Here is a 14,813-nt window from a genome sequence, read left to right as displayed (position 1 = left end):
AAATAATAAATCACATACTTACTCAATATCTTCATCGTTTAATATGAATTTCTCTAAAAAAAGATAGGAATCCAATCTAGGCAAAAGGTTTATAATCGTTCATAGGTGATTAATATTATTATTTTTCTAGGTTTATACTTTATACACTTGAAAATGTATGCAAGCCTTGTAGGAGTAAAATATAAAAAAACGGACACAACTTGATGAAAATAGACATGAAGAAACAAGAAACATAAATATAGAATCATTTATTTTATCATATTTTATGAAAATGAAGCGGAAGATGATAAAAACAATTCTATATTTATTTGTGTTTTATTTTAGTATGGTAGACCTGACCTTATACCTAACCCTTCTTAATTGTAAGTAATTCTTCTATGTACCTACATGAATATCAGATCATCTCGGTATCATCGAACCGCAGCCCATACAAATTTTGGCATACTGCTTTTCAAGAATTGAGTATATCAAACAGAATATTTATCACATATTATATTTCATATATAAGTATGCCTTAGCGCAAACATTCAGAGATCTGGTGAATATTCTTGGCCTTTATTTATCATTCTCTTAATGAGAGCTGCTGCAGAAACTCCGCACGATTCTAGAAGGTCAAATTACTCTTGAGGAATTGATCTCTTTTGTTTCAACTTGGTGAGTATTTGCGACATGTTCTCTACTTTTTTTTTCAAACGCCGACATGTTGCATATAGGGCGTTGCATCGCATTCGGCGACGTTTAGCTACGTCTTTCAATCGAATAATTTCTTTTTTCAATTTCCGTATTCTTGAGGTATCTTCTACATTTGAAGGCATTTCTGAATCGTTATCGTTTAAAGTAGAAGTAGAAGGTTGGTGTTGCACAAAAGGTACAGTTTTTTTACCAGAATTTAATGACGCTGCTGCTGGGGAATTATGATCAGAAGGTGTTGTTGGAACAAGAAAATGCGATGGGACAGCTGTACTTATTAATTTGCGTAGTCCTTTTTTTGTTTCATAGAAATTGGAATCAAGAAAGTGTACTGAACAAACTTTATTCCATATGTTTGGCTCAAAATTTGCTTGATTTAAAGCAGTAATCCACTTTTTCATCAAGTTTCGATCTTTTGGGAATCTGAAAAAATAAGAAAAAAGTCTACTTAGTTACATATGTATAATTTTAATATTTTAACTTTTTTTCGGATATGTTATTCAGTATTTTGGGTACCTAGGTTACGAAGTAACTATTCTCTAATCTGTGACCTAGGTTTATCCTCAAAATATTTTACTCTATATTTGTAGATAACAACTAACTAGTTAGGAACCTTTATTTTTCTTACAAAATTTTATCTATATCTTTTATTAAATACTAGCGGTCCGCCCCGGCTTCGCCCGTGGTACATATTTACGTTTTCTCTACATAAGAACCATCCTCGTACTTCCAGGAATATAATAAAAAAAGAATAATCGAAATCGGTTCAGCCGTTCTCGAGTTATGCGCTTACCAACACATTTTGCGATTCATTTTTATATTTAAATATATCATTTTTTTATTTAATATCCATTCCATACCTACCAAAATCTTCAAAATCACTTTAGCAGTTCAGAAAATATATCGTAACATTACATAGGTACTTTACATTTACACTATAATCAGTAGGTATATTATTATTAGTCTGTGCTATAATAATATATTATTCGCATTCAAAATATTAGATAGTGAATCATACAAAACACACCACTTAATTATTATTTATAGGTAATAGGTACATTTTTATGTTATAATTTTAAAGTCAAATAAATATGTTAAAACTAGCTTACCGCCCGCGGCTTCGCCCGCTTTGTCTAAAATCTAATAAATTATATACTAAAACCTTCCTCTTGAATCGCTCTATCTATTAAAAAACCGCATCAAAATCCGTTGCGTAGTTTTAAATATTTAAGCCTTAGATCATTTATGCATACAAAGGGACAGAGAAAGCGACTTTGTTTTATACAATGCAAATGTAGTGATGTATTCTTCTATATAGTAAGCTTTATATCGAGTACAGCGTTCGCGAATCGCGTTGGTCAAGTAACACATGTCTTCGATCACGAAGCGGCAGTGAGGTGCGCGGGCTAGCCTGCGCGTGCCTACCTCCCACTTCTCCTTCACTCCCGCAATGCTGGATTTATTTTCATAAAAATAAGTACAACAATCGACTTACTGATGAAATGTAATAGTGGATTTCAATTTTGTGTGATTTCTAGAATCATTCTTGCAAAATCGAACTGCACATTTCACCATTTTTATACGTAAATATGGAAAAAACCTCTAGAGAAACGCACTTTGATAACGCTCAACCACGACTACACGCGCTCGCGGGGGGAACGTCGTTTTGTTCTCACCCGTACCTACAGTTCCCACTTCGTTGCGTTCGTGCGCGCTCTATAAAATAGCGTAGTCTATATTATACTTTATGAGCATTTTCACATTATCCGATCCGATATCGGTATCGGAGCAAATAGTATCCGATATTCGATATTGCTCTTTCAGTCATTCATTATCTTAATATTATAAAAAATAAAATATATTTTTTAGTTTCAAATTAAAAGTATTTTTATTAACTCTGCAGCATGTATTGATGCATCTGCCATACCTACTTTAAATTTTACGAAACGAGTTTTGAAATTCTTTGAATTCTGACCCTGAATGAATCAGCCACATAATGGACACAATATTTTAATTCCTCTCCGAGATTGGAATTTTGAATAACTTATAATTTAGTGAGTGTTGAAGTTTGCGCGGCTGGAACTATTTCAGTTAACGAATACCGATTATGTGACCCCATTTTGGACGAAACGTTGATTTCTAGGTCGAGCGGTGACGGGAATCGGGGCTCATTTCTCTGAAACCTGATGCCGTAATATAAAGATCAAGTTGATTTATGCATAGGAAAAATGTTCTCTTATTGATGTTCCTTGAAGCACGAAGTACCTATTTGTTACATAGGACATGCGATATAATAGGACCTTCTATATATTGTATTGTGTTGAACTCAAAAATAACACATGATGTGTTTGGTAGTTACTACCTCTAAAAACGTCGTATCGCATCATCATATCAAGCAAGCTTCTATATTATTACTGAAGACCGTAGTCAATATTTAATAATCATAATTATTAAAATTATAAAAATGTAAATTATAAATTATTTATATATATGTTCATTATGTTGTTAAAAATAATTTAACAGGATACATTAACAATATTATGTACCGCTGTTTACAAATAAGTTAAAAACAAGTTACAACGCGCGCGTTTTAAATATTCAATACACATAGCAATCAAGGTGAACGTCGATATTTAACTTTATATAGTGCATGTTTGTTCAGAAACAGCATTCCATTGAGATGATAACTACCGGTTCAAATATTTCAAAGCAGTTTTTCTTTTGCAATTATAATGCTTTTGTTCAGACAATGAAAAGGTTAGGATAAACTTAGAAAGGAAACAAAATGACTATTTTATTACGATGGCAAGTACATTAAACAGAGTCCATAATCTCTTGGTAGAGCTATTTGCTCTATACTAGCATTAATGGATCCCATTACGTCCCCTTTTTATTCCATTACAAGCAGAATTAATACCTAGCAAATGACATTCTTGTTTTATTGTAGAAATATTATAGTTATAAAAAATAAATCTAAGTAGTATCCTCTGAGCCATAGTACTTATTGAGTTATAACTTATCTAACCTCAGCTTCATTATTGAGAGAGGATTATTGAAAAGGTACGAAAGACGTAATGGATTTGAAATAAAGATGCGAAGAAACGTTTTTTTATTAGATCTCTGACCTCAAAAACGTTCAATGTTTTGTAAAAATTTACAATGCCAAAAAATTTCAAGTAGGTAGTGAATAGTTCTGCAACCTTTCTGTAACAAATCTATACTAATATTATAAAGCTGAAGAGTTTGTTTGTTTGTTTGTTTGTTTGAACGCGCTAATCTCGGGAACTACTGGTCCGATTTGAAAAATTCTTTCGGTGTTAGATAGCTCATTTATCGAGGAAGGCTATAGGCTATATACCATCACGCTACGACTAACAGGAGAGGAGCCACGGGGGTGAAACCGCGCGGAGCGGCTAGTGAATTATAAACTATCGTCACACATCACACTTAAGACGATACACAAAAAAAAATCCACTGCTTGGCGGGCGGAGTCTAATAGCTCGCTATCGCGAACGCGGGTGTGCGCGATGTCATTCTTGCAAACTCGCCGCGCTGCCGCTAGCCGACTCGGGACAAACATGTATGGAGTCGTCATACAGTTATAATATTGTTATACATATATTTAATTGTTGATTTATTGGTTTTATTTTCTTGCTTATAAACAAATAATCTTCTTTTTAACAACTATTTAGACATTATTAATAATTATTATTATTTCGTAATTTTTACTTTATTACAAAATAATACAGGTTATAAATAATCTTTAAAATAACAAAAAATATTGTTACTCTGAAAAAATGAAATGGTACTCAATAACGCGGACTACTGAATGGATTTAGATAGAATTTGATGCTGACGTAGATATTACATCATGCCCAGAAATGAAAGGTAATATTTCTGAAAGAAGTTATAAACCCTAATTCTTCTCAGTCAAAGTCAAGAGTGGAAGATATCACTAATAAAGTAAAACTGATGCGAAACTTTGGATGTTAATTTGTATATTTTTTTGTTAGTTGTTACTTAATCACGTCAAGACTACATTACCAATTTTGATCAAATATAGCTAATTGCCTGGATTTACACATAGGATACTTTTTATCCGAACTGAATACTTCTGTGGGATAAGACAGGATTCACGATATAATCTAATTCCACGCGGGCAAAGCCGCGGTCGGAATGATATTTTTTAAATAAAAAAATTTTTTAAAAAAATACACAAAATATATTGACGCATGTATTTATTTTTTGCACACTATTATAATTGTAATTATTCATTACAAATAATCAAAATAAAATAGCCAGAACAAAGTTAGGCCCTGGTAGGGTAGGTAGGCAGGTACAGCAATGTGAGACGAACACTGGCTTATTTATACCAATAATAATGTATTATAAACATTAAATTAAGTTTACTTTCTAACAACAAAAATACATAATATTAGCTAATGTGAAAACGAATCAACCAATCATCCCACAACAATGAAATGTGCACACAAATATTCATCCAAATCGGTTCATGTGATTAGGAGGAGTGACTGCAGCGCCATCTTCCGGGCCCAATTGTGTTTCCAGATCACCCAGGAACTCAATTTAATATACTTACACAAAATTTTTCGAAATGAAAACTCACATTACTATGTAAATATGAATATAAACCTGTTTTAGTACTAAGCAATTTCCCGCACTGGTGTAGTAAGTATAAATGAAATAAATATCAACATCAAATTCTTTATACAACATACTTATCTACCACCTACTAAGAAATGTAATTCTTGAAATTTTTTCGTATTTTTTTTAAATATAATACTACTCCAATGAGCTCCTGTTCCATATTTGATATTACGTCCACCATACTTCCACTAAGTTCACCATGATTTTTTATTTCTTTGCACTTTGTTGCTTTTTGCTAAAAATGGAATCATGCGATAAAACCAGTAGAGCGTTGATAACATACATTTTTGACTGAATAAAGGTACTTACGAAGGAGTGGGTTCACATTGTGAACAATCAGTGGGTTTATTTTCCTTCTGGATTCCGGATTTCTGAAAAGATTATCTATGCTATAAATGAAAAAATCTTACACATTCGTTATGTACTTAAAACAGGGGTACATATCAAACATCGTCTATAATACAATTATCATCAAATTTAAAATAAAACCAACTTACTTCATTAATTTGTTCCAATTGTAAGCATTCTTTTTCCTCCAACCTTTATGTTTCTTCTTCTTATTTTCTTTATTGTCCCCATTTGTCTCATTTTGTCTTATCGTGTTGTCACCCTTTTTTACGATTGCGCAAGCGACACAAGTTCCCCGTGTGACGGCCGTAGCGGGAATGACTCGTGCAGCGATCGGGGTAGGAAGGTACAGGGCGGCGCTCGCTATATTGGCTGGTCGCGCGCTAATTTCAAGTATTTCTTGTTTATTTCAAAACCATCGCATATTTCAAAATTATAACACGGTAGACGTATAGGTTGTATATTTTATAGTTAATATCCAAAAAGTCGTAACTTTACGTCTGTTATTTAGAAGATGCCAGAGATTAAAAAAAAATAACAATGAGAACTTTGTATTTTTTTTCTATCGAGAAAATATCATGGAATCATGTTTCTAAAACGGTAGACGTATTGTGTTACTATTGAACTTTCTTGTCAAGAATTTTCATCACGACAACTTTAATAATATAAAAATTACGAGGGTTTGAAAAGGGCTGTAAATGTTAGAAAAATTAATTCATCACCTTAAAGTTGAAAATGTCCTTATTATTAAGTAATTTGTGTAACTCCCACTCAGTCACTCTAATTATTTTTTATTCCTTAATAAAAGTTAGATTAAACGAAAAAAAGTTTTTAGTAAACAATAACGTATAAATTTGTTGTTAAATAGACTAGGATACTATAAATAGTTATTTCGATAGTAGGTAACACGGAATGATAAGTATAATATATTCTAACTATGTACTTACTATGTCCTACGTTAATAATAATTAATGACAAAATATGTATCAGAGTTAAAATATTATATTCATTTTCATTAACAGAGATGGCGTAGTTCCTGCTGAAACCACGGCAAGTTTGCCCTCAAGTCCAACAGGCAACTCGCTAGCCAAAAAGAAGGACGGCGCTAGCGACATTCGGGAGCGCGCGGCTGCGGTACGCACACGCAGGCTCATGAAGGAGCTCAAGGAGATACAGCGGCTGCAGGAGAACAGACCCGACCCTGTGTTTACGGTAAATGTTATTTGGTATTTTACTCTCGCTATCCATAGACTATTCACTTATGCTCCGTTGTTGTTAAAACCATTTGCAAAGTTATTCCATTTGTAAACCTACTATTCAAAATAAACTGGATACGTAATATTATAAATTATAATTATGTAAATCACTATAAAACTAATATGAAGACACCCAAATCGCCTTGGATTAGTTAATATTTGTTTATTTTGAACTAAATAAACATTTTCAACATAATATGTTACTTAAGGACGCGTTTACGAATCTGACAAAAATACGCAGTTTTTCGGTGCATTTTGCGGCGAAATAGTACAAAACCAAATTTAACTTATAATTACCATAAATAGATTACTCCTTAATCTTTAAATGGTACTATATTTTAAGTCGAAAATTTTGGTTTATAATATTGAAAAAAATAATTTCCGTTGCCTCTTCACCCAAAATTGACAATATCGTGCTGAATAAACGAACATTTTTCTTGTATTTAATAAAACAAATTGATTTATTTAAAAATATTTTAAGTAAGTAGACATGTCTAACTCAAAAAGGTACTAGATAAAACTATCAAAATGTTACAAATAGGCTGAGAAAAAAATGAAAATGAAACCTTATTTTTTCACATATTTAGTTGTAACGCGTGATACTTATTGGATTGAAATAAGGGTTATTTTACCGGCTCATCTTGATTTATTGCACAAAAATTTGTAATGAAATATTTTAGTCTGCGCTCGGCCGCCGTTGTGAGTGGACACTGTGACGCTTGTAAGCAGCTCCTCGTTTACGAAAAGATCACTGTACGAATACAAAATATTTCACCTAATAAACTTGATCCTTCACGCATTTATTTTATTTATAGATTTTATACTTATGGGATTATAAATTTCATATTTAGTTTCTGACTTGATGGAGTGACCTGAACGTATACTTCGAAGACTGCTACTGGAACTAATAGACGAGTAGAGCTAGGTATGCCGAGTTTGGGCTCGTTTTGTTAGTTATGTTGAGACCTTACCTCCGGACTTGATGGAGTGACCTGAAGGTGTACTTCGAAGACGGCTACCGGAACTAATAGACGAGTAGAGCTAGGTATGCCGAGTTTGGGCTCGTTTTGTTAGTTATGTTGAGACCTTACCTCCGGACTTGATGGAGTGACCTGAAGGTGTACTTCGAAGACGGCTACCGGAACTAATAGACGAGTAGAGCTAGGTATGCCGAGTTTGGGCTCGTTTTGTTAGTTACGTTGAGACCTTACCTCCGGACTTGATGGAGTGACCTGAAGGTGTACTTCGAAGACGGCTACTGGAACTAATAGACGAGTAGAGCTAGGTATGCCGAGTTTGGGCTCGTTTTGTTAGTTATGTTGAGACCTTACCTCCGGACTTGATGGAGTGACCTGAAGGTGTACTTCGAAGACGGCTACTGGAACTTATAGACGAGTAGAGCTAGGTATGCCGAGTTTGGGTACGTTTTGTTAGTTATGTTGAGACCTTACCTCCGGACTTGATGGAGTGACCTGAAGGTGTACTTCGAAGACGGCTACTGGAACTAATAGACGAGTAGAGCTAGGTATGCCGAGTTTGGGCTCGTTTTGTTAGTTACGTTGAGACCTTACCTCCGGACTTGATGGAGTGACCTGAAGGTGTACTTCGAAGACGGCTACTGGAACTAATAGACGAGTAGAGCTAGGTATGCCGAGTTTGGGCTCGTTTTGTTAGTTACGTTGAGACCTTACCTCCGGACTTGATGGAGTGACCTGAAGGTGTACTTCGAAGACTGCTACTGGAACTAATAGACGAGTAGAGCTAGGTATGCCGAGTTTGGGCTCGTTTTGTTAGTTACGTTGAGACCTTACCTCCGGACTTGATGGAGTGACCTGAAGGTGTACTTCGAAGACTGCTACTGGAACTAATAGACGAGTAGAGCTAGGTATGCCGAGTTTGGGCTCGTTTTGTTAGTTACGTTGAGACCTTACCTCCGGACTTGATGGAGTGACCTGAAGGTGTACTTTGAAGACGGCTACTGGAACTAATAGACGAGTAGAGCTAGGTATGCCGAGTTTGGGCTCGTTTTGTTAGTTATGTTGAGACCTTACCTCCGGACTTGATGGAGTGACCTGAAGGTGTACTTCGAAGACGGCTACTGGAACTAATAGACGAGTAGAGCTAGGTATGCCGAGTTTGGGCTCGTTTTGTTAGTTACGTTGAGACCTTACCTCCGGACTTGATGGAGTGACCTGAAGGTGTACTTCTAAGACGGCTACTGGAACTAATAGACGAGTAGAGCTAGGTATGCCGAGTTTGGGCTCGTTTTGTTAGTTACGTTGAGACCTTACCTCCGGACTTGATGGAGTGACCTGAAGGTGTACTTCGAAGACTGCTACTGGAACTAATAGACGAGTAGAGCTAGGTATGCCGAGTTTGGGCTCGTTTTGTTAGTTACGTTGAGACCTTACCTCCGGACTTGATGGAGTGACCTGAAGGTGTACTTCGAAGACGGCTACTGGAACTAATAGACGAGTAGAGCTAGGTATGCCGAGTTTGGGCTCGTTTTGTTAGTTATGTTGAGACCTTACCTCCGGACTTGATGGAGTAACCTGAAGGTGTACTTCGAAGACGGCTACTGGAACTAATAGACGAGTAGAGCTAGGTATGCCGAGTTTGGGCTCGTTTTGTTAGTTATGTTGAGACTTTACCTCCGGACTTGATGGAGTGACCTGAAGGTGTACTTCGAAGACGGCTACTGGAACTAATAGACGAGTAGAGCTAGGTATGCCGAGTTTGGGCTCGTTTTGTTAGTTACGTTGAGACCTTACCTCCGGACTTGATGGAGTGACCTGAAGGTGTACTTCGAAGACGGCTACTGGGACTAATAGACGATTAGAGCTACGTGAAGGTAGTCGTGATGATACACCCGAAGGGCAACTGGAAAGATATGACGATCAATTTTTGAAGGAGAACATGAAGACACATTTAATTCCATTTTATAAGAACAGCCTCCTTCCAGAATTGACCGATCCAAGATTCAAAAGAAATATGGAACTACAGGAACATTCATCAAATTGCCATAGTAATATAATGAAAACTAAGAATTAATTAAAAAGAATTGTTTTTCGTGAGTTTTATCCATTTTTTTATCTTTTACCCTACATAACCCTACCCTATCTATCCTACCCTACACTACTCTACTCTACACATTGATTATAAATAGATAGATACATTATATTACCACTATCATCACTACATAGTACATATAAAACAAAGTCGCTTTCTCTGTCCCTATGTCCCTTTGTACGCTTAAATATTTGAAACTACGCAACGGATTTAGATGTGGTTTTTTTTAATAGATAGAGTGATTCAAGAGGAAGGTTTATATGTATAATAACATCCATTAAATAGTGGAAAAGTACTGTTATTTTTGAGGTTTCTAATGTGATGTCGTAAATAATAACATTTTTTCCGCTTACATTGCAAACGCAGGCTGAACCCTACGAGTTTTATCAAAATAATGTACTAAGTATTGTACACATTGAAAAAGTCTACAGAAAAGTCCGTGATGGTATATGTCTATCTCTTATGGATAACCCACAATTACTTTTTTTTGTCATTTACTTTTTACGACAAAGAATGGCTAATTTTCGAAGCGATTTTAACCAATACAGCATTAATTCTTAACCAATTAAATACCTTAAATACATTGTTCATTTAATATAGATCTATATGGCCCTTTACACCGTATGATTTAAGTGAATATTTTCGAAGATATTACAGATTAAAAAATTGCGGGACGTAGCGTTTGCGGCGGTACCGGCCGGCCGCCGCGGCCGTGCCATTGCACCCATGACCCATGCGAAGCATGGGCGGGTCGCTAGTTAGATATAAATAAAGATACATATTATATACGTATGATATAAGATTTTTGATAGATTTTATTAAAGTGAAACTTTTATTACATCGTCTCTTCACTTTTTGGTCTGTGTAGCGCATGTCGCGTGTATCGCGGCTGCCGAGTAGGTATACCTACTCGGCAGCCGACCGTCACGCGACATGCGCTACACAAAGCAGTGTTCGGAACCGTTCGAACAGTTTCACTTTTACCGTGGTTTCATAAAACCACACAACATTTTATTTATAGTAATGTTTCAGTATATTGGAACTTAAAAAGTATTTGCAAGTACCTATCAGTAGTATATGTATGTGCCAAATAAAAGTATTTTCTTTCTAGTTTTCGAAAACCCACTTGCATTTGATACCACAACAAAATTATATACTAAAAAACGAGCCCAAACTCGGCACACCTAGCTCAGCTCGTATATTAGTTCCAGTAGCAGTCTTCGAAGTATACCTTCAGGTCACTCCATCAAGTCCGGAGGTAAGGTCTCAACATAACTAACAAAATGAGCCCAAACTTGGTACACGTAGCTCTAATCATCTATTAGTTCCAGTAGCCATCTTCGAAGTACACATTGGCAAGTACTTGTTTACCAATCAATCACTGTCCAATGAAATTAGGTAAATGGTATCTACTTTTGTGACCATTCAACGTTACAAACAAATCAAAGTAAATTAAAAAAAAAAACATGGCAATAAAAATAAGTTCAATTATCAAGTCGTGTCAGTTTAGTCATAATTTCGTCGTTTCTCGCATTTCGCTGTGTGTGTGAGCCGTGCACGTGTAGTAGTAAGACTCAAAACGTAAAATTGATGCGCGTTAATTTGTATATGCGTCCTTAATCTATGTTTACAAAGCCCCATGATGATAACTGTCCAAGGTGTCGCGCAAAAGACGCGCGCGTTCTAAATGTTATCTTATTATGCATGTTAATATGTTTATATTTTTTTTCAATTTGAAATGATTTGACATAACTTTCAGGTGGAACTAGTAAACGACAATTTGTTCGAGTGGCACGTGCGTTTGCATCAGATCGACCCAGAGAGTGACTTGGCGGCGGATCTACGAGAATTGAACATTCCTAATATTTTGCTGCACTTGATATTCCCAGAAAACTTTCCCTTTGCGCCCCCTTTTATGAGAGTTATTGAACCGCGGATAGAGAAGGGTTTCGTTATGGAAGGTTTGTCTTTGGATATCATATTATTTAATTACTTATATCTATCTCTAAACCTGATTTTGTTCGAGTTGTACATTTTGTAGGACTATTCTTGACAATAATCTTTATCTTTGTTTGGGTACCTACAACAAAAAGAAAAGACGCGGGTTAGGATACTCCTTCATGATTTTTTTCTATTGAAAATGATATTATCTGAACCTTTCTTTTGATCCGTTTTTCATATAGCTAAATATAAAAGAATTTAATCTTATATAACAATACAAGTAACTACATAAAACTCGTATGCTCTATGTATTCAGCGTAACCGAGCGAATTTATGCCTTTGGATATTCAGTCCGTTGACTGATTAGTAAATTATTTCTGTTTAAACACAACACAGTAATTGATTGATTAAATACACTTTGATGAGCTCAGTTTTAGGTATTCAGAATAAGTCGTTACGTTAATACTTAATAGGTAATTAAAATTGGTAAATTTGATTTTATCATGCGAATTAAGCGACTCTCACTGGATAATATTTCAACGACTAAACAATAGTATTAAATTCCTATCGCGATTGTATAGCTCTTTAGGATAAAAGAGGTCATCCTTTCCAATATCCAAAATCAATAAAATCTACGATCACAATGTCCTTTGATTACAGCCTTAAAGCGGATTAAAATAAAATATATCAGCATTTTCAACCGACTTTAAAAAGGAGGAGGTTTTCAATTCACTTATAATTTTTTTGGGCCTATTATCTCTTCCTAACTTTCAACTGGGTGAACCGATATTGACGAGTCTTTTTTTATTTAAAAACTCGTCTTCCGGTCGATCACGATAAAATTTGTCCAGTTCGGACCATTTGAAGGCAGTTTACTTTTTGCTAAAAAATTCACAAACACATTTTTAGTTTAACATTTGTTTGCCAGGTGGTGCTATTTGCATGGAACTACTAACGCCGCGCGGTTGGGCGTCCGCGTACACCGTGGAGGCGGTGGTGATGCAGTTCGCAGCGTCCGTGGTGAAGGGTCAAGGTCGCGTGGCGCGCGCACCGCCGCGATCCTCGCGCGAGTTCTCTCGCAGGCGCGCGGAGGAGGCGTTCCGCTCGCTTGTCAAGACGCACGATAAATACGGCTGGGTCACACCTTCGCTGTCTGACGGGTGAAGTTTAAGGTAGTTTGCCGGTTTTTGAAGTGCTTTTATTGAGAACGGTTACGAAAATATCTACTCATTGTCATTCGTAAAAAAAGGACGTTAATCTTTTACCACAAAGACAAAAAGAGTGGTTTTAACTGTTTGTTAACAAATACTTATTATTTTCTTATTTCGTTTGTTTCAGACATTATCAACAGTGGTGCAGAAAGGATCTCTAGTAGATAATTAATTAAATTTTAGATATAATTTTTAGTAAACACCTTTTATATCTTACTTTTATAAGGAATACAGAGTTTTACCAGCTCTCTATGCATTATTTTCCTGTACACACCGCGTTTACAGGTTTTGTATGAAACACGCCATTCCAATGTGAAGTGTCAGGTTTAGAATTTTGTCTAGTAAATAGTTAGGATATATGCTGTGTACTGTGCCAAACATGTAATGTTTCGCTCAACGCCTAGAATGTCATATGAAATATGGTACTACCTTCTTTTTTTACACTAATGTTTTCTATTCAATGCAAATTAATAATATTTTAATATGTATTTAAACCACCAATGAGATATATTTTAGTGCACATGATATTTTAAATTATCATAAAAAAATTACTTAAATCATGAAAAATTGGTTTTATCTCTTATAAAATGATATATATGTGTTATAGTCAAAGTCCGATACACAGTCTCTTCGCGGAAGGACTGGTTTATCCTAGGTTTGGCCAAAGCCATCAGGCAATCCCCGAAATACATTTCAATTTCGCCCTTTGCCTGAAGTATTTTTAGTCAAACCCAGGAGCTCCTAACTTTTCAGTCAAACGTCGAAAGTAAATTATTCTGTTTCGGTTTTGGCCTAGTCAATCCTAGAAGCGACTGCAATTCTCGGTCAAACGTTGATCTGAACATGTTTAAACAGGTTCATAATGTCTCTCGCGGACCGCGGTGTTCCTCTTGCTCTTCAAAATTATGCAAATGTAAAAGGTCTAATGTATTGTGCAATTCTAAATGTCATAATGCCTCACCATGCCAGAATAAAGATTAATTTTTCATTTTAATTACCTAAGAAATTATTAAAACAATTAACATTAATGCCTCACCATGTCAGAAAAATGATGAATTTGTCACTTTAATTACCTAAGAAATTGTTAAAACAATTAACATTAAAGTTAATGCCTCACCATGTCAGAAAAATGATTAATTTTTCATTTTAATTACTTAAGAAATTATTAAAACAATAAACATCAAAATTTTAAAAATGTTATTTTTTTATACTTAATCTTATACAAACTAACCTCCGTATATTCCAAAGCATTTATTTATTTATTTTATACTTTATTGCACATCGTACAAAAGGCGGGCCTAATGCCACACGGCATTCTCTCAAAGCATCTCAAATATAAAAGTGAAAATCACGTAAGCTGACCAATCAGGTGTCAGAACTGGCAGAGTTAAGCGGTTCTTAAGACTTGAAAGCTGCTTAAATGATAAAATGCTTCCAAATATACGAAGATAAGACACTTCATACCTATATCGGAGTTTGACTCGTCAAACCCCGATTTAATAAAATTGTGTTTTGACGTTTGCCTGACCAAATTAGTCTCTCTCAGGTTTGACGAAAATTGTTTAGTCAAAGGCCGAAAATTTACATTTGTTTGGGCTTTGACTAAGTCATTCAGTCTGACCTGAGGATT

The 14,813-nt window shown here is 35.3% G+C and overlaps 2 protein-coding genes and 1 long non-coding RNA gene across 3 annotated transcripts in view; 1 reads left to right on the top strand and 2 right to left on the bottom strand.

The window, feature by feature from the left end:
- LOC149490362 (ubiquitin-conjugating enzyme E2Q-like protein 1) overlaps positions 1–13,777 on the top strand; it is a 40,684-nt gene extending 26,907 nt beyond the window's left edge. The window contains exons 3-6 of the mRNA XM_089703561.1: positions 6,729–6,918; positions 11,791–11,992; positions 12,901–13,144; positions 13,311–13,777. Of these exons, the coding sequence (XP_089559687.1) occupies positions 6,729–6,918; positions 11,791–11,992; positions 12,901–13,136 (628 nt within the window). The 3' untranslated portion in view covers positions 13,137–13,144; positions 13,311–13,777. The remainder of the gene's footprint in view (positions 1–6,728; positions 6,919–11,790; positions 11,993–12,900; positions 13,145–13,310) is intronic.
- LOC149490364 (THAP domain-containing protein 6-like) lies at positions 326–2,322 on the bottom strand. The gene is made up of 2 exons (XM_089703583.1): positions 2,186–2,322; positions 326–1,113 (listed from the first exon to the last, which is right to left on the bottom strand). The coding sequence occupies exons 1-2, from the start codon at positions 2,263–2,265 to the stop codon at positions 618–620; spliced, it is 576 nt and encodes a 191-aa protein (XP_089559709.1). The 5' UTR covers positions 2,266–2,322; the 3' UTR covers positions 326–617.
- On the bottom strand, positions 5,502–6,410 carry LOC149490363 (uncharacterized). The gene is made up of 3 exons (XR_016316634.1): positions 5,856–6,410; positions 5,668–5,729; positions 5,502–5,593 (listed from the first exon to the last, which is right to left on the bottom strand). It is a non-coding gene; the product is annotated as an uncharacterized LOC149490363 (long non-coding RNA).
- Positions 13,778–14,813: the final 1,036 nt, after the last annotated feature.

This window comes from Colias philodice, chromosome 2 (genome assembly GCF_061535455.1).
Source record: "Colias philodice isolate Cphi_HAF_F1 chromosome 2, ilColPhil1 Martin Lab GWU primary, whole genome shotgun sequence".
Classification (NCBI taxonomy): Eukaryota; Metazoa; Arthropoda; class Insecta; order Lepidoptera; family Pieridae; genus Colias; species Colias philodice.
The sequence above is the reverse complement of the archived record's forward strand: the minus strand, read 5'-3'. Positions and strand labels throughout refer to the sequence as shown.

What these genes read in the sequence shown, in the direction of transcription:
- LOC149490364 (XM_089703583.1), bottom strand. Translation starts at nt 2,265, where the DNA reads ATGGTGAAATGTGCAGTTCGATTTTGCAAGAATGATTCTAGAAATCAC. An exon ending in TCCACTATTACATTTCATCA is followed by an intron (nt 1,114 to 2,185) that starts GTAAGTCGATTG and finishes TTATTTTTTCAG; the next exon opens with ATTCCCAAAAGATCGAAACT.